The sequence below is a fragment of the Balaenoptera musculus genome, chromosome 7 (assembly GCF_009873245.2).
Source record: "Balaenoptera musculus isolate JJ_BM4_2016_0621 chromosome 7, mBalMus1.pri.v3, whole genome shotgun sequence".
In the NCBI taxonomy this organism is placed as follows: domain Eukaryota; kingdom Metazoa; phylum Chordata; class Mammalia; order Artiodactyla; family Balaenopteridae; genus Balaenoptera; species Balaenoptera musculus.
Genome location: NC_045791.1, coordinates 94,346,191 through 94,369,499, shown reverse-complemented (window position 1 = coordinate 94,369,499; position 23,309 = coordinate 94,346,191). Strand labels below are relative to the sequence as shown.

At 41.8% G+C, this 23,309-nt stretch overlaps 1 protein-coding gene across 1 annotated transcript in view; it reads right to left on the bottom strand.

Annotated features, from left to right (window-relative positions):
* Nucleotides 1-23,309, bottom strand: part of LOC118897921 (sterol 26-hydroxylase, mitochondrial) — a 45,923-nt gene that overhangs the window by 5,875 nt on the left and 16,739 nt on the right. The window contains exon 2 of the mRNA XM_036857558.1: nucleotides 204-394. Coding sequence (XP_036713453.1) covers nucleotides 204-394 — 191 coding nt within the window. The remainder of the gene's footprint in view (nucleotides 1-203; nucleotides 395-23,309) is intronic.

Below are 23,309 nucleotides of genomic sequence, written 5' to 3'. Positions count from 1 at the left end.
ATAGTCATATGATACATTAGTGGAAAAGCCAATGAATGGTCCATGGGCTTCAGCCCAACCCAACCACCACTTTCTAGACGAGTTTCAGGCTCAGAGGACACAGGGAGATCCTACCCTGCCCATTATCCACTGGCTGCCCAGTGCCACTGTCCTTGGGCCTGGCCCCCTGGGGGCCTGTTCTGGTCCCTCAGGCCCCAGCTCACGTGGTGAAGGGCCCATAGGTCAGGCCCTGCTGGTCCCGGTGCTCCTTCCACAGTTCCATGTCGTTCCGTACTGGGTACTTGCCCTCTTGGCGCATCACTTGCTCCAGGAGTGGGGCACTGGCCAGGTTCACATGGATCAGAGGCCCTAAGCGGTTTATCCATATTGGACCATACTTGGCCTTGTTCAGCACCTGTGGAGTTCAACCAAAGCTGAATAACCATGGCCTAGCTAGGCAGGCACTTCCTGGAGAGGAAGCAGGATAAGGGAGTGTCTTATTGCCACACCAGAGCAATTGAGCTGGGCAAAAGCACATTGTGTAGGAGGTAGGTGCTGCGATGGCCTGTAGTCTCGAAAGGAGAACACTGGAAAAAAAAAAAAAGGTTACACAGAAGTTAGAATATTGAGAGCAATGAGTATCTGGTGGAACTGGCAGAACTGAGGTCTTGGAGGAATGAAATTTTGGAAAAATGGGATACCTGGCAAACTGGGGTATGTTGAGGTATAGATATTTGGGGTCCAGGGTTTTGGGGAAACTGAGCCCTTTAGTGAGGTATAGTAGAATGTCTACGACTCCTTCATAGAAGCATTTAAATCTCCTGCAGCTTGCTGTCAAGGAGATGAAGATAAATATCTCATGTAACCAACAAGAAAAAAGAAACACAATTAGAAACTCCAAGAAAAGCAGAAGCTGAATGAGAAAGTCAAGATGTAAAATATGAAATGAACTATGTGGTATGAATTTTTTTAATAAAAAATTTTATTAGCTATGTTAAGGAATGCAATTCTCAAATATTTTATCTTAGAATTTCTACAGCACTTGACAGTTGAGACCCATAGCATCTATGAAATTGACATTGCAATGATGTTTTTATAGTTGTTGAAAATAAGGGAGAAAATAATGTATTTTGGGTTTTGGTGGGGGTAAAACTTAAAAAGAATCCAGAAATACTAAGATTAAATTTACTGGCTAAGTTATACCTACAAACTGAAAGAAAATGAAACATAGTGGTCTCCCAAGTACTTCATCTCTTTACTGAATAAGTTTTAAGAGGATCAGATCTGTTTCAGTATCGAAATTAGGCCAAAAGGCTTCTATAAAAGAAACATTAAAATTATGGAGAAGAGATCTATTATTCAAATTATAGAACTCATAGTCCATAAAAACAGCAATTTTACTGGGTCTTACTGTCAGCATTAAATACGGGATTCTCCCAGGACCAGTGCAACCTGATTGCCCTTCATATATTACCCAATTGCTCAGAATCCACCCTGAACTAATGGCTGATTCTGCCTGTTCCCAGGAAGACAGCCTTGACAAACCCCCAACGTCCATTTAGTCTTGTTTCCCACTTCTACCTCCCAGTAATACCTGCCAGTGTGGTACGATTTTGAATGGTTAATTGTCTGAAAACTACTGTGATACCTGGAGGAAAATAAGCATATTCAGACATTGCCAGCGGGAGTCTAACATGACACAACCCTACATGGAGAACAATTTGTTAACATTTATTAATAATTACAAAACATTTATAAGCAAAGTGTGGGTCATCTTCATAATGGAATACTATATCACCTTAAAAGAGGATGAAGCAAGTCCTTGTGTGCTAACATGAAAGATAGATTGTAATATGGAAAGATAGATAGATAGCCAAGATAGATTGTTGAATGGAAAAACGTGGGGAGCTAAATAAGAATACATAGCATTTGCATTTGCTTTCGTAGAGAAACACTGGACTGATACATCAGAAATGAATTAAAGTGGTTACCTACGGGAGAGTGGGGAGGACAGCAGTGAGAGTGAGACTGTGTGACATTTTACTGGTATATTGTTTTGAGTTTTGAACTATGAGAATGTATTCAAACTTTTCAATCTAAAGGGGGAAAAAAAGTGTTTTCTGAAGCAATAAGTCACCTGCCATTGATCAAGTAATTCCAGAAAGCAGGAAAGACTTGCTGAACCTCTGAATTCATGTATTATATACTCCTTAGATTTATAATTGGCCCCTCGCTGCACTCATTTTGTTTATTTTTCTTAAGGGTTCCATTAGAAAAGAATACTTATATGTCTATTTTTCTCTACTAAATTCCTTAGGAGAATTAACCTAAAAGTAAGCTTAAGTTGTGTTTCTAGTTTGGTTTAAGATATTAATATAATAATAATAATAATTCTGTGGAGCTTAGCATAAACTAGACACTGTTCCAAGCACTTTGCTTATATTAGCTCATTCAGCCCTCACTACAGCTTTATGAGGTAGGTGTAACATTACCACAGTTTTGCAGATGAGGAAACTGAGGCCCAAAGAGGTTGCCCGAGGTCACTTTGCCAGTAAGTGGCAGAGCCAGGGTTCAAACTCAGACCACCTGGCTGGAGGCCATTCGCACAACTGCTTACTCCACTGATCCCCGAGAAAGCTGACTATGCCTTACTAACTGAAAACAAACTTAGGCTCTTTAAAAATATGTACTGCTTAAGGGACTTCCCTGGCGGTCCAGTGGGTAAGACTCTGCACTCCCAATGCAGGGGACCCGGGTGTGATCCCTAAGTCAGGGAACTAGATCCCGCATGCATGCTGCAACTAAGAGTTCTCATGCCACAACTAAGAAGTCCGCATGCCGCAACTAAGACCCGATGCAGCCAAAATAAATAAATAATAAACAAATAAATATTTTTTTAAAAATGTGCTGCTTAAACCCACCACAACTCTGCTGTAACCCAGGGTTTCTCACGGCACTGCTGACATCTGGGGCTAGATGATTCTTTGCTGTGGCAGACTGTCCTGTGTATCGTAGAATGTTTAGCAGCACCCCTACACTGTACCCCAGCAGCAACCCCACACCAAGCTGTGACAACCAAAAACGTCTCTAGACATTGCCAAAATGTCCTGGGGGTGGGGGCAAAATCACCCCAGCTTGAGAACTTCTGTAATAACCCCAACCTCTTAAAATGTCTCTTAATTCTTTAATCTTAGAAGACTCCTTTTAAGAAATAATATCTCACTTGGAAGAAATATTTATCTGAAGTTTGGTTTCTTTTCCTTCTGTTAAGCTCAAGTAAAATTACATGCAATGTTTTAATAATGATGCAAACAATGGTTATCTCTGAGTCATGGTTTATAGATAGTTTACTTTCTTCTTTATACTGTGATTTGTTTTTCAAGTTTTCTACCTTGATCTTGGAATCGGAGAAAAAAATCATGTTTTAAAGGACTAGATCAATAACCTTTCCTTGGGCACCAGCTTCTTGCCTGGAATCCAAAGCCTCTGGCACCACTTCCTGGCTGTCAGTTTGGAAGTTTCTGGGACATTTCCCCCCATGCTTAGGCCATGCTTTCTTCCCTCTTCCTTCATACTCCTCTTCTCAGTTTACTCGGTGGAACTTAACAAGGATCTATTTATGTAAGAACTTATTTTAGAAAGACACCAGAACACTTGCTGAGAGATGTGTGCTATGTCTGTGAGCCTACCACTAGGCTGTAACCTGAACCAGTTAGAGAGCCCCAAGGTTTTCAGATAGGTGCTAAGTGCCCCTTTGCAGAACAGAGTTCCCTAGGGATCATCTTCCAAGATGAATGGGAGGGCTAGCCTCTGCCAGGTGAGATTCCAAAGACGGACAGTGTTAAATTCATCCAACATTCATTTATTGAGCTCATATTCTATTCCTCCTATACTGATCTCGGGGCTGGGGATACTGCTGTGACCTACTCTTAGACAGTTTATTTACATCCTAGGGCATAAGCCACACAGTTGAGAACTTGATTACATATGCTTATAAACTATTCCCTAATTATTTTGTACATGTCTTGTCTCTTCAACTAGATTGAAAATCTTTAAGGGCAGGAACCTTGTCGTACTTCTTTATACTTCCCATACTGCTTAACACACTGCTAAACACATTATAGACACTCAATAAGTATTTAGCAGTTGCCAGTGAATCAAGTGGAAGAAAAACAAGTTGCAGATAATACAAAGATTATGAGACAGAGACAGAAAAGAAGCAGGGAAGAGGATACACAGGAAACTGGTAACAGTGGCTCCACTGGGGTAGGCATTAATTTTAAAAGGCTGAAGGAAAATCTCAAAAGGAAAATAAGAGAATAGTTCTAATATATAATTACAATAGCATCTTTTATGGACTGAATGTTGCACCTCCCCAAATTCATGTGTTGAAGCTCTAACCTTCAGTGTGGCTGTATTTAGAGAGGAAGCATCTAAGAAAGTAATTAAGATTAAATAAGAGTGGGGCCCTGGGGAGATTGGTTCAAGATGGCGGAGTAGAAGGGTGCGTGCTCACTCCCTCTTGAGAGGGCACCAGTATCACAACTAACTGCTGAACAATCATCGACAGGAAGACACTGGAACTCACCAAAAAAGATACCCCACATCCAAAGACAAAGGAGAAGCCACAATGAGGTGGTAGGAGGGGTGCAATCACAATAAAATCAAATCCCATAACTGCTAGGTGGGTGACTCACAAACTGGAGAACACTTATACCACAGAAGTCCACCCACTGGAGTGAAGGTTCTGAGCCCCACATCAGGCTTCTCAACCTGGGGGTCCGGCAATGGGAGGAGGAATTCCTAGAGAATCAGGCTTTGAAGGCTAGCGGGATTTGATTGCAGGACTTTGACAGGACTGGGGGAAACAGAGACTCCAGTCTTGGAGGGCACCCACAAAGTAGTGTGCGCATCGGGACCCAGGGGAAGGAGCAGTGACCCCATAGGAAACTGAACCATACCTACCTGCTAGGGTTGGAGGGTCTCCTGCAGAGGCGGGGGTGGGGGTGTGGTTGTGGCTCACCCTGAGGACAAGGACACTGGCAGCAGAAGTTCTGGGAAGTACTCCTTGGAGTGGGCCCTCCTGGAGTCCACCATTCGCCCCACCAAAGAGCCTGTAGGCTCCAGTGCTGGGTCGCCTCAGGCCAAACAACCAACAGGGAAGGAACCCAGTCCCACCCATCAGCAGACAAGCAGATTAAAGTTTTACTGAGCTCTGCCCACCAAAGCAACACCCAGCTCTACCCACCACCAGCCCCTCCCATCAGGAAACTTGCACAAGCCTTTTAGATAGCCTCATCCACCAGAGGGTAAACAACAGAAGCAAGAAGAACTACAATCCTGCAGCCTGTGGAACAAAAAGCACATTCACAGAGAGACAGACAAGATGAAAAGGCAGAGGGCTATGTACCAGATGAAGGGACAAAATAAAACCCCAGAAAAACAACGGAATGAAGTGGAGATAGGCAACCTTCCAGAAAAAGAATTCAAAATAATGATAGTGAAGATGATACAGGACCTCGGAAAAAGAATGGAGGCAAAGATCAAGAAGATGCAAGAAATGTTTAACAAAGACCTAGAAGAATTAAAGAACAAACAGAGATGAACAACACAATAACTGAAATGAAAAATACACTAGAAGGAATCAATAGCAGAATAACTGAGGCAGAAGAACGGATAAGTGACCTGGAAGACAGAATGGTGGAATTCATTGCTGCAGAACAGAATAAAGAAAAAAGAATGAAAAGAAATGAAGACAGCCTAAGAGACCCCTGGGACAACATTAAATGCAACAACATTTGCATTATAGGGGTCCCAGGAGGAGAAGAGAGAGAGAAAGGACCCAAGAAAATATTTGAAGAGATTATAGTCGAAAACTTCCCTAATATGGGAAAGGAAATAGCCACCCAAGACCAGGAAGCGCAGACAGTCCCAGGCAGGATAAACCCGAGGAGAAACACGCAGAGACACATAGTAATCAAACTGACAAAAATTAAAGACAAAGAAAAATTATTGAAAGCAACAAGGGAAAAACGACAAATAACATACAAGGGAACTCCCATAAGGTTAACAGCTGATTTCTCAGCAGAAACTCTACAAGCCAGAAGGGACTGGTATGATATATTTAAAGTGATGAAAGGGAAGAACCTAAAACCAAGATTACTCTACCCAGCAAGGATCTCATTCAGATTCAACGGAGAAATCAAAAGCTTTACAGACAAGCAAAAGCTAAGAGAATTCAGCACCACCAAACCAGCTCTACAACAAATGCTAAAGGAACTTCTCTAAGTGGGAAACACAAGAGAAGAAAAGGACCTACAAAAACAAACCCATAACAATTAAGAAAATGGTAATAGGAACATACATATCGAAAACTACCTTAAACTTGAATGGATTAAATGCTCCAACCAAAAGACACAGGCTCACTGAATGGTTACAAAAACAATACTCATATATATGCTGTCTACAAGAGACCCACTTCAGACCTAGGGACACATACAGACTGAAAGTGAGGGGATGGAAAAAGATATTCCATGCAAATGGAAATCAAAAGAAAGTTGGAGTAGGAATACTCATATCAGATAAAATAGACTTTAAAATAAAGAATGTTGGAAGGACACTACATAATGATCAAGGGATCAATCCAAGAAGATAAAACAATTATAAATATATATGCACCCAACATAGGAGCACCTCAATACATAAGGCAACTGCTAACAGCTATACAAGAGGGAATCAACAGTAACACAATAATAGTGGGGGACTTTAACACCTCACATTCACCAATGGACAGATCATCCATACAGAAAATTAATAAGGAAACACAAGCTTTAAATGACACAATAGACCAGATAGATTTAATTGATATTTTATAGGACATTCCATCCAAAAACAGCAGATATCACTTTCTTCTCAAGTGCAAACAGAATATTCTGCAGGATAGATCACATCTTGGTTCACAAATCAAGCCTCAGTAAATTTAAGAAAACTGAAATCATATCAAGCATCTTTTCTGACCACAACACTATGAGATTAGAAATCAGTTACAGGGGGAAAAACCATAAAAAACACAAACACATGGAGGCTAAACAATACGTTACTAAATAACCAAGAGATCACTGAAGAAATCAAAGAGGAAATCAAAAAATACCTAGAGACAAATGACAATGAAAACACGACGATCCAAAACCTATGGTATGCAGCAAAAGCAATTCTAAGAGGGAAGTTTATAGCAATACAAGTCTACCTCAAGAAACAAAAATAATCTCAAATAAACAATCTAACCCTACATCTAAGGGAACTAGAGAAAGAAGAACAAACAAAACCCAAAGTTAGTAGAAGAAAAGAAATCATATATATCAGAGCAGAAATAAATGAAAAAGAAATGAAGGAAACAATAGCAAAGATCAATACAACTAAAAGCTGGTTCTTTGAGAAGGTAAACAAAATTGATAAAGCACTAGCCAGACTCATTAAGAAAAAAAGGGAGAAGACTCAAATCAATAGAATTAGAAATGAAAAAGGAGAAGTAACAACTGACAGTGCAGAAACACAAAGAATCATGAGATATTACTACAAGCAACTCTATGCAAATAAAATGGACAACCTGGAAGAAATGGACAAATTCTTAGAAAAGCACAACCTTCCAAGACTGAACCAGGAAGAAATAGAAAATAGGAACAGATCAATCACAAGTAATGAAATCAAAACTGTGATTAAAAATCTTGCAACAAACAAAAGTCCAGGACCAGATGCCTTCACAGGTGAATTCTATCATTTAGAGAAGAGCTAACACCCATCCTTCTCAAACTCTTCCAAAAAACTGCAGAGGAAGGAACACTCCCAAACTCATTCTATGAGGCCACCATCACCCTGATACCAAAACCAGACAAAGATTCTACAAAAAAAGAAAATTACAGACTAATATCACTGATGAATATTGATGCAAAAATCCTCAACAAAATACTAGCAAACAGAATCCAACAACACATTAAAAGGATCATACACCATGATCAAGTGGGATTTATCCCAGGGATGCAAGGATTCCTCAATATATGCAAATCAGTCAATGTGATACACCATATTAACAAATTGAAGAAGAAAAACCATATGATCATCTCAACAGATGCAGAAAAAGCTTTTGACAAATTCAATACCCATTTATGATAAAAAAAACTCTCCAGAAAGTGGGCATAGAGGGAACCTACCTCAACATAATAAAGGCCATATACAACAAACCCACAGCAAACATCATTCTCAGTGGTGAAAAACTGAAAGCATTTCCTCTAAGATCAGGAACAAGACAAGGATGTCCACTCTCAACCACTATTATTCAACATAGTTTTGGAACTCCTAGCCATGGCAATCAGAGAAGAAAAAGAAAAAAAAGGAATACAAATTGGAAAAGAAGAAGTAAAACTGTCACTGTTTGCAGATGACATGATACTATACATAGAGAATCCTAAAGATGCCACCAGAAAACTACTGGAGCTAATCAATGAATTTGGTAAAGTTGCAGGATACAAAATTAATGCATAGAAATCTCTTGCATTCCTATACACTAATGATGAAAAATCTGAAGGAGAAATTAAGGAAACACTCCCATTTACCACTGCAACAAAAAGAATAAAATACCTAGGAATAAACCTACCTAGGGAGACAAAAGACCTGTATGCAGAAAACTATAAGACACTGTTGAAAGAAATTAAATATGGAGAGATGGAGAGATATACCATGTTCTTGGATTGGAAGAATCAACATTGTGAAAATGACTATACTACCCAAAGCAATCTACAGATTCAATGCAATCCCTATCAAATTACCAATAGCATTTTTTACAGAAGTAGAACAAAAATCTTAAAATTTATATGGAGACACAAAAGACCCCGAATAGACAAAGCAGTCTTGAGGGAAAAAAACGGAGCTGGAGGAATCAGACTCCCTGACTTCAGACTATACTACAAAGCTACAGTAATCAAGACAATATGGTACTGGCACAAAAACAGAAATATAGATCAATGGAACAGGATAGAAAGTCCAGAGATAAACCCACATACCTATGGTCAACTAATCTATGACAAAGGAGGCCAGGATATACAATGGAGAAAAGACAGTCTCTTCAATAAGTGGTGCTGGGAAAACTGGACAGCTACACATAAAAGAATGAAATTAGAACACTCCCTAGCACCATACACAAAAATAAACTCAAAATGGATTAGAGGGCTTCCCTGGTGGCGCAGTGGTTAAGAATCCGCCTGCCAATGCAGGGGACACGGGTTCGATCCCTGCTCCAGGAAGATCCCACATGCCACGGAGCAACTAAGCCCGTGCACCACAACTACTGAGCCTGAGCTCTAGAGCCCGCAAGCCACAACTACTGAGCCCACGTGCCACAACTACTGAAGCCCGCGCGCCTAGAGCCCATGCTCCACAACAAGAGAAGCCACGACAATGAGAAGCCCGCGCACCACAACGAAGAATAGCCCCCTCTCACCGCAACTAAAGAAAGCTCGTGCACAGCAACAAAGACCCAACACAGCCAAAAATAAATAAATAAATTTATTAAAAAGAAAAAGAAAATGGATTAGAGACCTAAATGTAAGACTGGACACTATAAAACTCTTAGAGGAAAACATAGGAAGAACACTCTTTGATGTAAATCATAGCAAGATGTTTTTTGATCCACCTCCTAGAGTAATGGAAATAAAAACAAAAATAACCAAATGGGACCTAATGAAACTTAAAAGCTTTTGCAAAGCAAAGGAAACTACAAACAAGATGAAAAGACAACCCTCAGAATGGGAGACTATATTTGCATATGAATCAACGGACAAAGGATTAATCTCCAAAATATATAAACAGCTCATGCAGCTCAATATTAAAAAAACAAACAACCCAATCAAAAAATGAGAAGAAGACCTCAATAGATATTTCTCCAAAGAAGACATACAGATGGCCAAGAAGCACATGAAAAGCTGCTCAACATCACTAATTGTTAGAGCAATGCAAATCAAAACTACAATGAGGTATCACCTCACACCAGTTAGAATGGCATCATCAGAAAATCTACAAACAACCAATGCTAGAGAGGGTGTGGAGAAAAGGGAAGCATCTTGCACTGTTGATGGGAATGTAAACTGATGCAGCCACTATGGAGAACAGTATGGAGGTTCCTTAAAAACCTAAAAATAGAATTACCATATGACCCAGCAATCCCACTACTGGGATATATATATATATCCAGAGAAAACCATAATTCAAAAAGACACATTGCAGCACTATTTACAATAGCCAGGCCATGGAAGCAACCTAAATGCCCATTGACAGACGAATGGATAAAGAAGATGTGGTACATATATACAATGGAATATTACTCAGCCATAAAAAGGAACGAATTTGGGTTATTTGTAGAGACGTGGATGGATCTAGAGACTGTCATACAGAGTGAAGTAAGTCAGAAAGAGAAAAACAAATGTCGTATATTAGCGCATATATGTGGAACCTAGAAAAGTGGTACAGATGAACCAGTTTGCAGGGCAGAAATAGAGACACAGATGTAGAGAACAAACGTATGGACACCAATGGCAGAAAGTGGTGGTTGGGGGGGGCGGGTGGTGTGATGAATTGGGAGATTGGAATTGACATATATACACTAATATGTATAAAATGGATAACTAATAAGAACCTGCTGTATAAAAAAATAAATAAAATTCAAAAAAAATAGTGGGGCCCTGATCCAATAGGATTAGTATCCTCATAAGAAGAGATATCAGAGAGCTCTCTGTGTGTGTGTGCATGTGTGTACAAGATGAAACACTTGTACACTGAAAACTACAAAACATTGCTGAAAGAAATTAAAGACCTAAATAAATGGAAAGATATCCTATGTTCATGGATTGGGAGACTTAATATTGTTAAGATGGCACTACTCCCCAAAGTGACCTACAGATTCAATGCAATCTCCATCAAAATTCTGACGGCCTTTTCTGAAGAAACCAACCCTCAAATTCATATGGAATTGCAAGAGGCCCTGAATAGCCGAAACAATATTTAAAAAGAAAAACAAAGATGAAAGACTCATACTTCCTGATTTTAAAACTTATTACAAAGTTGCCATAATCAAAACAATGTGGCAGTAGTGTAAGGATACATATATGGACCCATGGACTAGAATTGAGTAATAAACCCAAATATCTATGGTCAATTGATTCTTGACAGAGTGCCAAAATCACTCAGTGGGAAAAGAACAGTCTCATCAACAAATGGTGTCAGGACAACTGGATAAAGAAGTGCAAAAGAGTGAAGTTGAACCCCTACCTCACTTCCTATACAAAAATTAACTCAAGGGAATTCCCTGGCAGTTCAGAGGTTAGGACTCAGCACTTTCACTGCCTTGGCCCAGGTTCAATCCCTGGTGGGGGAACTAAGATCCTACAAGCCGGCAGCATGGCCAAACAAACAAACAAAAGAAAAATTAACTCAAAATGGACCAACAATCTAAATATAAGAGCTAAAACTATAAAACTCTTAGAATAAAACATAGGGGTAGGGCTTCCCTGGTGGCGCAGTGATTAAGAATACGCCTGCCATTGCAGGGGACACGGGTTCAAGATCCCACATGCTGCAGAGCAACTAAGCCCGTGCGCTACAACTACTGAGCCTGTGCTCTAGAGCCTGCGAGCCACAACTACTGAGCCCACATGCCACAACTGCTGAAGCCCGTGTGCCTAGAGCCCGTGCTCTGCAACAAGAGAAGCCACTGCAATGAGAAGCCCGTGCACCGCAACGAAGAGTAGCCCCCACTCACAGCAACTAGAGAAAGCCTGCACGCAGCAACAAAGACCCAACACAGCTAAAAATAAATAAATAAAATAAATAAATTTATTAAAAAAATAAAAAATAATTTTTAAAAAACATAGGGGTAAATCTTCATGACCTTGGATTTGGCAATGGGATTCTTAGATTTGAACAGTAATGTGTGAGCAATAAAAGAAAAAAAGAAAAATCGGACTGCATAAAAATTTAAAACTTTTGCACATCAAAGGACATTATCAAGAATGTGAATAGACAATCTACAGAATGAGAGAAAATATTAGCAAATCATACATCTGATGAGGGTTTAATATCCAGAATATATAAAGAACTCTTTAAAAACTCAACAACAAGAAGACAATCCAATTTTCAAATGAGCAAATGACATTTCTCCAAAGAAGATATACAAATAGCCAGTATGTGCATGAAAAGATGTTCAACATCATTTGTCACTAAGGAATGAAAATCAAAACTACAATAAGATAGCACTTCACACCCACTAGAATGACTTAAATCCAAAAATCTGAAAATAACAAGTTGTTGGCGAGAAACAACTTGTGTGGAGAAATTGAAACCCTTGTGCATTGCTGATGGGAAAGTAGAAATGGTGCAGCTGCTGTGGAAAACCATTTGTCAAGTTCCCAAAAAGTTAAACACAGAATTACCATATGATCCAGCAATTCCACTCCTAGGTATATACCCAAAAGAAATGAAAACATATGCCACACGGAGACTTGTACAGGAATGTTTAGAGCAGCATTACTCATAGTTGTCAAAAGGTGGAAAGAACCCAAATGGCATCAACTGATGAATGGATAAGCAAATTGTGGTATATGCATACAATGGAATAGTATTCAGCCATAAAAAGAACAAAGTATGATACACGCTAAAACTTGGATGAACGTTGAAAACATACAGTAAGTGAAAGAAGCCAGACACAAAAGGTCATATATTGTATGATTCCATTTATATGATGTATCTGAATAGGCAAATTCATAAAGATGGAAAGCAGATTAATGATTACCAAGGGGTGACAGGAGGGGGGAATGAGGAGTAACTAAAGACAGGGTGTTTTTCTGGGGTATTGAAAAAGTTTTGAAACTAGAGAGAAGTAGTAGTTTTATAACATTAAGAATACACTAAATGCTGCTGAATTGTGCACTTTAAAATGGTTCACTGAGGGAATTCCCTGGTGGTCCAGTGGTTAGGGCTCCACACTTCCATTGTAGGGGGCACAGGTTCGATCCCTGGTCAGGGAACTAAGATCCCGCATGCCACGAGGTGTGGCCAAATAAATTAATTAATTAAATAAAATGGTTCATTGTATTATAGTTTGTGAATTTCCCCTAAAAAAAGGCCTAGAAGAAGTTTGTGATATTTAAAGCCTCCAGAGCCTCAGCAAGAACCCTGCTGTGGACAAAAGATGGGCCCCCTCAGAAAAGAGAGAACAGAAAGGGAGTGAGGGAGGTTCCCCTGAGCTGGTTCTTCTGTGGTTCCATGCTTCCTTTCCTGCAGATCAAGAAGAGGACCAGACCAACCTTTCCTTCGCCTTGCCAGCTCCTAACCCAGGATTAAAGATCAAGCTTTAAGGGGTGTTTACTCATTTGTTCATTTGCTCTGGGAAGAATAAACTGGCAGAGTCTCTCTTTTTTTAGAAATGGGAATGCCCTCCATTGCACAAAACTGTTGCCCTTGTGACTTTTCTGGAGGACAGTTTGGCAGCTGATACATATCAAAGGCCTGAGCGAAATCATTTACCACAACAATTCCATTTTAAGAGATTTATTTTAAGGAACTAATTCAGGATGCACATGATATTTAGTGATAGATGTATTTATCAAATGTTTATACATAAAAAAATCTAAAGATATAACAATAAGCTTCAGTATATTCTAGTGTAGCCATACAATGGAACACTATTCAGACATTAAAAATTGTTACTGAAGTGACTATTGATGTAGAAAGATGTTCATATTTATCTTTTAGTAAAAGGCAGGTTATAAAAGAGAGTATATGATATGCTTTCATTTAAAAAAATATATATGTGGATGACACATGGGGGAAGTATGGAAGCCTATTCAACAAGGACAAGCAAGCGGGGATAATGCTTACTTACCCCCAAGAGCATGTGTGTATTTATGTATTCATTTCACAAATGTTTATTAACAGCTATGTGTGCAAGGCACTGTAACATGTACAGAGTGCTGGGATTGTGGAAGATTTGGATTTTCTTCTTTTTGTGTCTTTCTGATTTCTCTACAGTAAACATGTATTACTTCCACAAATTATTTCAACTTCCACAAATTATTTCAACTAAGTCGAAATGACATTCTCTTAAATGTGTTATGTAATCACAAATAATTAGCACGCAACTCGTATTTATGTGATTTTTTTTTTTAGAGCAAGGGTCATTTTTATAGGAAAAAAAGTGCCTGTCTCATTGTCATGGGTTTTTATCTCAAGTCAGTCATCCACATCTGGCGGTTTCAGTTGAGGGCTCAGGGACTGCCTGGCAGGAGATTTTGTCCCAGTTCCAGACCCAGCACAAGGGGCTCTGTCACTTTGTTGGGTAATAGCTTGGCGGTGGCACGCTCCCGACCTTGCATGTATCCACAGACACAAAGGCTTGAACCCAACATCAACTGAAAAAAATTGCACAACCTATAAGTTGAGAATTATGCTTTATTCAGCGAACTTTCTGAGGACTTAAGCCCAGGAGGCAGCCTCTCAGCTACCTCTGAGGGACAGCTCCAAAGAGGTGAGGGAGGAGCCAGGATACATAGCAGTCTTTGCAACAAAAACCAAGTAGTCGGAACATCAAAAGCTTACTGTAATTAAAGAGAAGCGGACATCTCAAGTTAATGAATTTAGTGCTTTTCTATGTATGCAAGAGTCTGGGCTCAATGAAATCATTCCTTTGATATGCACCTTAGCTATCTAGGGCCAGTATCCTGTTCTTTTCCATCCTGAATTCCCTCACAGCGGATCATTGGGGGCGGCCCCATTGGCCGATGGCTTGATGACCACAACATCCTGTGTCAACTGATATGGCAGGAGACATTTTTCGTCCACACCAGCCTTCCCTGAGTCTTCAGGGCTGAATGCCCTTTGATCCTCTCGGCACAGGACTGGAGGTCTACACAGAGTTGCCACTGGGCTACCTCCCTCCCTATGTTTCCTATGTCCCCTGATAGGCATAAGTCCCTGTGTCCTGAGACAGTTTCCCATCGCCTCTGGGTTCTGACCCATGTGGCCGTTCTGTCCGCCCTCCTTAGAAAAGAGCTACGGAATATAAAACCTCCTCACTGCAACCTAGAAGGGGCTCCTCAACAAATCGATACCTTGCAACTCAGTCATCCGGCCTCTTTTGTTTCAGGTTGTCCTTTCACGAGTGAGGGGAGGCGGAGGGTGGCAGGGGAGGGGCCTCCCACTAGAGGGTTGTGTGGCCAGGTTAGGAGAGAGTAGACTGGCCCTGCAGAGGAGTAAGGGGTCTTCCCACAGTCCTATCTATTCTGTCAATAACCGGCCACAGAAAACTGAAGTAAGTGCAAAACTGTGCTTTCTGGTGGGGGTGGAGTTGCCTGCCTGTGTTGCCCCTCCCCCCTCCCCACCCCCATATCCCCTGAGCTTCCAGCTACTGCGGAATTTCTGAAGGGCCTGTGTTAATCCCCTTGGTCTGAGTTTCTGTAAAAAGCAACTAAGGGTTTGGGGCAAGAACTGCAGTGAAGAGAGAACAAAAGGGGGACTTCCCTGGTGGCGGTTAAGAATCCGCCTGCCAATGCAGGGGACATGGGTTCGACCCCTGGTCTGGGAAGATCCCACATGCCGCGGAGCAACTAAGCCCGTGTGCCACAACTACTGAGCCTGCGCTCTAGAGCCCAAGAGCCACAACTACTGAGTTCACGTGCCACAGCTACTGAAGCCCACGTGCCTAGAGCCCGTGCTCTGCAACAAGAGAAGCCGCTGCAATGAGAAGCCTCAACGAAGAGTAGTGCCCACTCGCCACAACCAGAGAAAGCCCGCGTGCAGCAATGAAGATCCAATGCAGCCATAAATAAATAAATAAATAAATTTATTTTAAAAAAAGAGAGCGAGAGAACAAAAGGGAAAGTGATTCTTCGAGTGAGAAGCCTGAGGCCATACCTCCTACTGACTGTGGCAAAAATGTGAAAGCAGTAATGAAATGTTTAATTATGTGGGTTCCCAAAATGTTAGGAAACTTCCTCTGACGTCCAAAGTTTTAAGTGTGTAATGAAGTCTTGATTAGCAAGTTAAAGGTCTCAGCAGGAGTGACTGCTAAGCCCCAACAAGGTTTGGAGTCAGAGGAGTGGTTTCTGGAAACAATGTTGGTGGATTGGCAACACAGAATCCCACTGGCAGTCAAAGAAAAACTTCTGTCTTTTACCAACTAAAAAGCAGTATGTTCCTGATATAAGCATTGCACCTGCAAAAGGACCCACACTCCCGGGGTGTTGCCCCACTGCTCCTGACAGATTGACTACATGGGGTTTTGAACCCCCTCCTCCCCAAAGCTGATAAAGTCACAACATCCTTTTAGAAAAAAGGCAGTGAGACCCCAGCAGGCCAACTCACAAGGTATGGAATAAGATCCCAGCGGGCAGTGGCAGGACCTGGTTGCTGGTGTGTTTTGTGACAAGGGGACAAGGGTCCTTGACCGTTGTCCCTGAGAGCCCTAATGAGTTGTGTTGGTGTTTACAGTAAAAGGGGAAAGGGCCCCATACAATTTTTAAAAAGTGTTCCGTGGTTTCTCCTTTCCCTTCTGTATCATCAGGAAAGCGAAACTGCTTGTCTAGGACAGGTGGGTGTGACCACAGATAAAATACTCCCTAGTCATCAAGGGCAGTCAACTCCTCAGAAACAGACGGAGGTCCCTTCTTACAAGGAGCAGGAAAGGAGAAACTAGAGATAGATTTGGCTAAAAGTCTAATGAGACTCTAGAAGTTGGTTGCAGTAGCAGATGCAAAAGCCACACCAGTTCTGCTGGTTGAGAAGGAATGGAAATCAATTCATCACCTAATGACTGACTCCAAGCCGCTAGCCACCCTAGCCATGAACACCTTACTGATGACATGAGCATGGAGGAGAAACAAGTAAAGACTAACCAGGGCTTGTTGCAGTGGGTTTTAATAACCATAATGAAGTCATCATCTCATAAGCACCCATGGATGACAAGAGAGGAAACTATAACTTCCTGTAGGGCCACTGTAACTCAGGCCTGGATTTATAGTGGAAATCACGAGTGCCCAGATGATGAGATAGTCACTCAGGGTTAGGTGGAGCAGTTTGTTTAATGGGTACCATCAATCTTTGAGAGACAGTTCAATCTTCTCTTGTGCCCCAAAGACAGATGCTGGAAAACTATTTAGCTCTAGGCAACCAATTTTCCAGAATGGAAGCCTAGACACAGACCAAGATAAATGCCCTTCAGACTAAGAAGGGGTGGTATGGGTTGAATTGGGTCTCATCCACAAATTTATCTGTTGAAGTCCTAACACCTAGTACCTCAGAATGTGACCTTATTTTAAGATGCGGTCTTTACGGAAGTAATCCAGTTAAAATGAGGTCATTAGGGTGGGCCTGAATCCAGTATGACTGAGGTCCCCAAAAAAAGAGGAAATTTGGACACAGAGGCACATGCATACAGGGAGAATGCCATGTGAACATGACGACAGTCATCTACAAGGCCTGTGTCAGTGACTAACAATCATGCAGACTGGAGCCTGTGGCAAAATTATGTGGCCACTAGGCAATGGCCCTCTATTGGACATGGCGCTTGCCTGACATCACAACCCAGAACACTCATTTGAGAGCTACTTCCCGGCTTGTTTTTGAGTTCTGGTGGACATTGAGAGACTGACAAAGCAAAGTGTTGCTGTACCTGATGCCCCTCTCATGAGATGGGTCAGAAATGAGAACATCAGGGGAATTCCCTGGCGGTCCAGTGGTTAGGACTCAGCACTTTCATTACCGTGGCCTGGGTTCAATCCCTGGTCGAGGAATTAAGCTGCGCGGTGCGGCCAAAGAAAGAAAGGAAGAAAGAAAGAAAAGAAATGAGAACAATGTCCAGGAAAGAAGCAAACCTAGCATTAAGTGGTTAGTCATTCTCCAGATGTGTTGATTCAGGTGCAGGGTATACACTAAAACCTTGGGTTTCTTGGGGGCTTCAGTACACTGAGGTTCGTGACAGTGCCTAAGCCTGGTTCATGGATGGATCAGCTAAGTTGAAGGCCATGGGGTGTACTGGGCTGCTGCTGCTGCTGTGAAGCCTGAAGAAAAATGTTTAAAACTATGCATGGAAAAGAGAACTCTGCTTATTGGGCAGAGTTGTGAGCTATGGTTCTTGCCATGGAAAAGACCTCCCAAAATATACCGTTACATCTCTACCAATTCATGGTAGTTTGGGCTGGTACCTGGCAGCAGGATGCCTGGATGGTCAAGTCTCAGCCTTTTTGGTGATAACATTATGGCAGCAGATCACGCAAGATCTACACTCCCTGTTTGTGACCCAGGTGATGTCTGTGGAAAAGGTCTTCTTGGATGCACATCAATGGAATCAGCGAACTGATAAGATCTGTGATGCCCAGGTAAGGACCATAGCCACATGAAAAGACCATTGCATGAGGCATGGTAAGCCATCTACAATTCAAGACTGAGCCCCACAACACGTGACTGGAGCACACGAAGCCAAGAAAGCCTGGCAGATATGCCCAGACTGCCAGCTACACAGTCCAGGGGTAAAGGAAACTTTGGGGCACATAGCAGAGGGGGCCCTGGCCTATCCTGGCAGATAGACTGTATAGGACTCCTACCATCCTCTTAAGGGTAGCATTAGGTATTGACTGCAGTAGACTCCTTTTCAGGGTATGGCACTGCCACCTCCAACCACACAGCAGATGGGGGTGGAGCAGGCACACTATTCAAAGACCCTTAGATGGACTGTACTACATATTTGGATTCCCTGGAGCGTCCAATCAGACAGTGTCACCACCTTTGTAGTAAACAGTGCCTAGCAGTGGGCAGCTACTGGGGCATTCACTGGACCTTTCATGCCTCATATCATCCCCAGGCAGCAGGTGCCACTGAAAGAGGGAACGGATGCTTAAAGGAGAAACTGAAAAAGACAGCTGGACAACCAAAGCTCAGCTCCCACTGGATCACACACTTCAGAAAGTCAGTTTGGACTATAAATGTGGCAATTCACCAGAAGGGTACCTCCCATTTAAGCAATTTTTTCATAAAGAGAGGGGGAAGGTGGAAAGAGGCCCAGATAGGCTGTAAGATACCCACACCACATAATTCCTTCTTCTCATTCTACCATTTTCCTTCCCACACCTACTCCTTGGGAAACCAGGCCACTGGAATTTGCAAGTAGCAGGAAGAGTCAGGGAGTGAACTACTCTAACTTGGTGCTTCTTCTGCCACCAGTTATGCTTGTCGCTCTTGCACAACCATGGGTATCGATGCTAATGACCATGATATGAGGTGACAGCTCCTAAGGTGGTCTTGATGTGGCCCATATATCAGGAGGTGGGAGATGATCTAGGATGGTACAAGGTATACAAGAAAGAAACAACTGAGGCAGCTCAGGAGAAACCAGGGATCATGTGAGGGTAAGACACAAGGATGATTGGGACACAGAATGGAGTGATTGCTGGAGAGACTGGTCACACTGGTCACATGGCTATGGAAACAAGAGGAACACCCCTGGCTGGTGGGACGTCAGAGATCAACCCTGGGAGGTTGTGGGTGACGGGAGGGACTATTAATCTCTTTTAATTCTTGTCTACAGACATCTCACAGTTTAACTCAGACTGCTGCCACCACCCTCAACACTGGCCAAAGAGAATCTGAATCTAAAAACTCTCAGAAATGTCCCAAGATCCGTTGACCTCAGAAAGGACCAGTCTCCACTAAAGATGACAGAGCAAGATTAAACTTCTGGACACTGATTTGGTCTCTTTAGCCTCATCCTGTCACTGTCGGCCTCTTTTATTTGTTCATTAGTCACGGGTTGTTCTAAACTCTTCACCGTGGGTGGTAATAGACAATCATACTGCCCAAGACTTCCGTGGGCCGGCTGAGGTGGGGTAGACGTGGTGGCTGACACCTTTAGTTGTCCTCCAAATGGGGAGCCTGGATGCAGTCTACACTCCAGATAGGCCTAGTTAAACTGCAGAGAATCATGGTTGTGGTGACTCCCATCTGATGTTGCCTAAGACAAACAGAACAGATTTGGTATGAGCTCCTATCAGTAAAATTACAATGTCCATCTGATGGGGTGATCTCTGCCCCTGAGAATTCTTATTTGGATAAGTGAAAGGTCAGGGTTGCAGCTGTGGGGCAAGCTTGCACACATATCCACACACTCAAAGACTTGAGACACAGCTCAAGAGCTCAAAACTTGTGAGTTTTGGCAGAAGACTTTGTGATCCTCCTGGAACATGAGAGACTGGAGGGCCTGCACTCCTCCTTACAAGGAGCTGCTCTGAGGCCACCTCCCACTCACCTCCCTAGCTCACCTGGGAGGCTGTCAGGAGACAGTTTCTTATCACTTCCCGGGTTCTGCAGAGGGGTGGGCAGAAAGCCCACACAGAAAAGAACTGCAGAATATAAAACTCCTTAGCTACAGTCTAGAAGGGTCTCCTCAGCAACAGGGTACCCTGCAACTCGCAGTGCAGTCATCTGATTGGAAGAGTTTCGGGGTTGTCCTTCGAGGGTGTGGCACAGCATCACAGGGAGCTGGTGCCTTTGCCTCTCTCATCCTTTCACTATGTGAGCAATAAAATGTCTAAATCTAAAAGTGGCTGTTATAGCTTTACTGATTGAATCAGTCAGGCCTGAGCCTTGCCTTGTCTTGTATGTGTGAGCTTGACATCTTCTCATCAGTTAAACAAGGGAATTATACTACTAATTGATTCCAAAGGTGCTCTGTGGCTAGCCTATATGTTAAGGTAGATAACACAAAGCAGCTCCTGGCAACCATTACCCAAATTCTAGGTATAATGCCTAGAACACACTAATCCACCTCCAGGGCAAGGTGTGGTAACCTGGGTGTGCAGACAGGCAGGGGGGTGGAGTGGATGGAGAGCTGAAATCCTATGCAATATGCTGTGCACATACACAAATTTCTGCTGTAGAGACGTGCCATAGCTTTCAGATTTTCAAAGGGTTGGGGACCTAAACAAATTTAGGAAACACAGCTGTAGGTTACGATAAAGACTTTTCTCCTTTACCAAATTCTAGTCAGGCTCCTCAGCACTCTTCTCAACGGAGCCCCAACATTGGCCGTTCTTTTGTTGTTGTTTGTTTTTTGTTTTTTTATAGTTTGTACTTAGTTTCAGAACTTTTTTTTTTTTAACATCTTTATTGGAGTATAATTGCTTTACAATGGTGAGTTAGTTTCTGCTTTATAACAAAGTGAATCAGCTATACATATGCATATATCCCCATATCTCCTCCCTCTTGCATCTCCCTCCCACCCTCCTAATCCCACCCCTCTAGGTGGTCACAAAGCACCGAGCTGATCTCCCTGTGCTATGTGGCTGCTTCCCACTAGCTATCTATTTTACATTTGGTAGTGTATATATGTCCATGCCACCCTCTCACTTCATCCCAGCTTACGCTTCCCTCTCCCCGTGTCCTCAAGTCCATCTCTACATCTGTGTCTTTATTCCTGTCCTGCCCTTAGGTTCTTCAGAACCATGTTTTGTTTTTTTTTTTAGATTCCATATATATGTGTTAGCATATGGTATTTGTTTTTCTCTTTCTGACTTACTTCACTCTGTATGACAGACTCTAGGTCCATCCACCTCACTACAAATAACTCAATTTTGTTTCTTTTTATGGCTGAGTAATATTCCATTGTATATATGTGCCACATCTTCTTTATCCATTCATCTGTCGACGGACACTTAGGTTGCTTCCACGTCCCGGTTATTGTAAATAGAGCTGCAATGAACATTGTGGTACATGACTCTTTTTGAATTATGGTTTTCTCAGGGTATATGCCCAGTAGTGGGATTGCTGGGTCATATGGTAGTTCTATTTTTAGTTTTTGAAGGACCCTCCATACTGTTCTCCATAGTGGCTGTATCAATTTACATTCCCACCAACAGTGCAAGAGGGTTCCCTTTTCTCCACACCCTCTCCAGCATTTATGGTTTGTAGATTTTTTGATGGTGGTCACTCTGGTGTGAGGTGATACCTCATTGTAGTTTTGATTTGCATTTCTCTAATGATTAGTGATGTTGAGCATCCTTTCATGTATTTGTTGGCAATCTGTATATCTTCTTTGGAGAAATGTCTATTTAGGTCTTCTGCGCATTTTTGGATTGGGTTGTTTGTTTTTTGGATATTGAGCTGCATGAGCTGCTTGTAAATTTTGGGGATTAATCCTTTGTCAGTTGCTTCACTTGCAAATATTGTCTCCCATTCTGAGGGTTGTCTTTTCGTCTTGTTTATGGTTTCCTTTGCTGTGCAAAAGCTTTTAAGTTTCATTAGGTCCCATTTGTTTATTTTTGTTTTTATTTCCATTTCTCTAGGAGGTGGGTCAAAAAGGATCTTGCTGTGATTTTATGTCATAGAGCGTTCTGCCTACGTTTTCCTCTAAGAGTTTTATAGTGTCTGGCCTTACATTTAGGTCTTTAATCCATTTTGAGTTTATTTTTGTGTATGGTGTTAGGGAGTATTCTAACTTCATTCTTTTACATGTAGCTGTCCAGTTTTCCCAGCACCACTTATTGACGAGGCTGTCTTTTCTCCATTGTATATTCTTGCCTCCTTTATCAAAAATAAGGTGACCATATGTGCATGGGTTTATCTCTGGGCTTTCTATCCTGTTCCATTGATCTGTATCTCTGTTTTTGTGCCAGTACCATATTGTCTTGATTACTGTAGCTTTGCAGTATAGTCTGAAGTCAGGGAGTCTGATTCCTCCAGCTCCGTTTTTCTTTCTCAAGATTGCTTTGGCTATTCGGGGTCTTTTGTGTTTCCATACAAATTGTAAAATTTTTTGTTCTAGTTCTGTGAAAAATGCCATTGATAGTTTGATAGGGATTGCACTGAATCTGTAGATTGCTTTGGGTAGTATAGTCATTTTCACAATGTTGATTCTTCCAATCCAAGAACATGGTATATCTCTCCATCTGTTTGTATCATCTTTAATTTCTTTCATCAGTGTCTTATAGTTTTCTGCATACAGGTCTTTTGTCTCCTTAGGTAGGTTTATTCCTAGGTATTTTATTCTTTTTGTTGCACCAACATTGGCCTTTAAAGACTTGAACACACTAACATAGTTTCTAACAGCTCAAAGTCACATCCCTAGAGTGACCTTCATCCCTAGGATGAAACCCTCCTTAAAGTGCCCACTTGAGAAAACTCAAGGCTGCCAAGGAATGTCCTGTTTGTTCCAGCCATCATCTGAAGATAGGGCCCCTGTCTCCCAGTCTCTGTGGAAGGGTGGGAGCCTAACTTTGATAAGATAAGCACCAGTTAGCAAA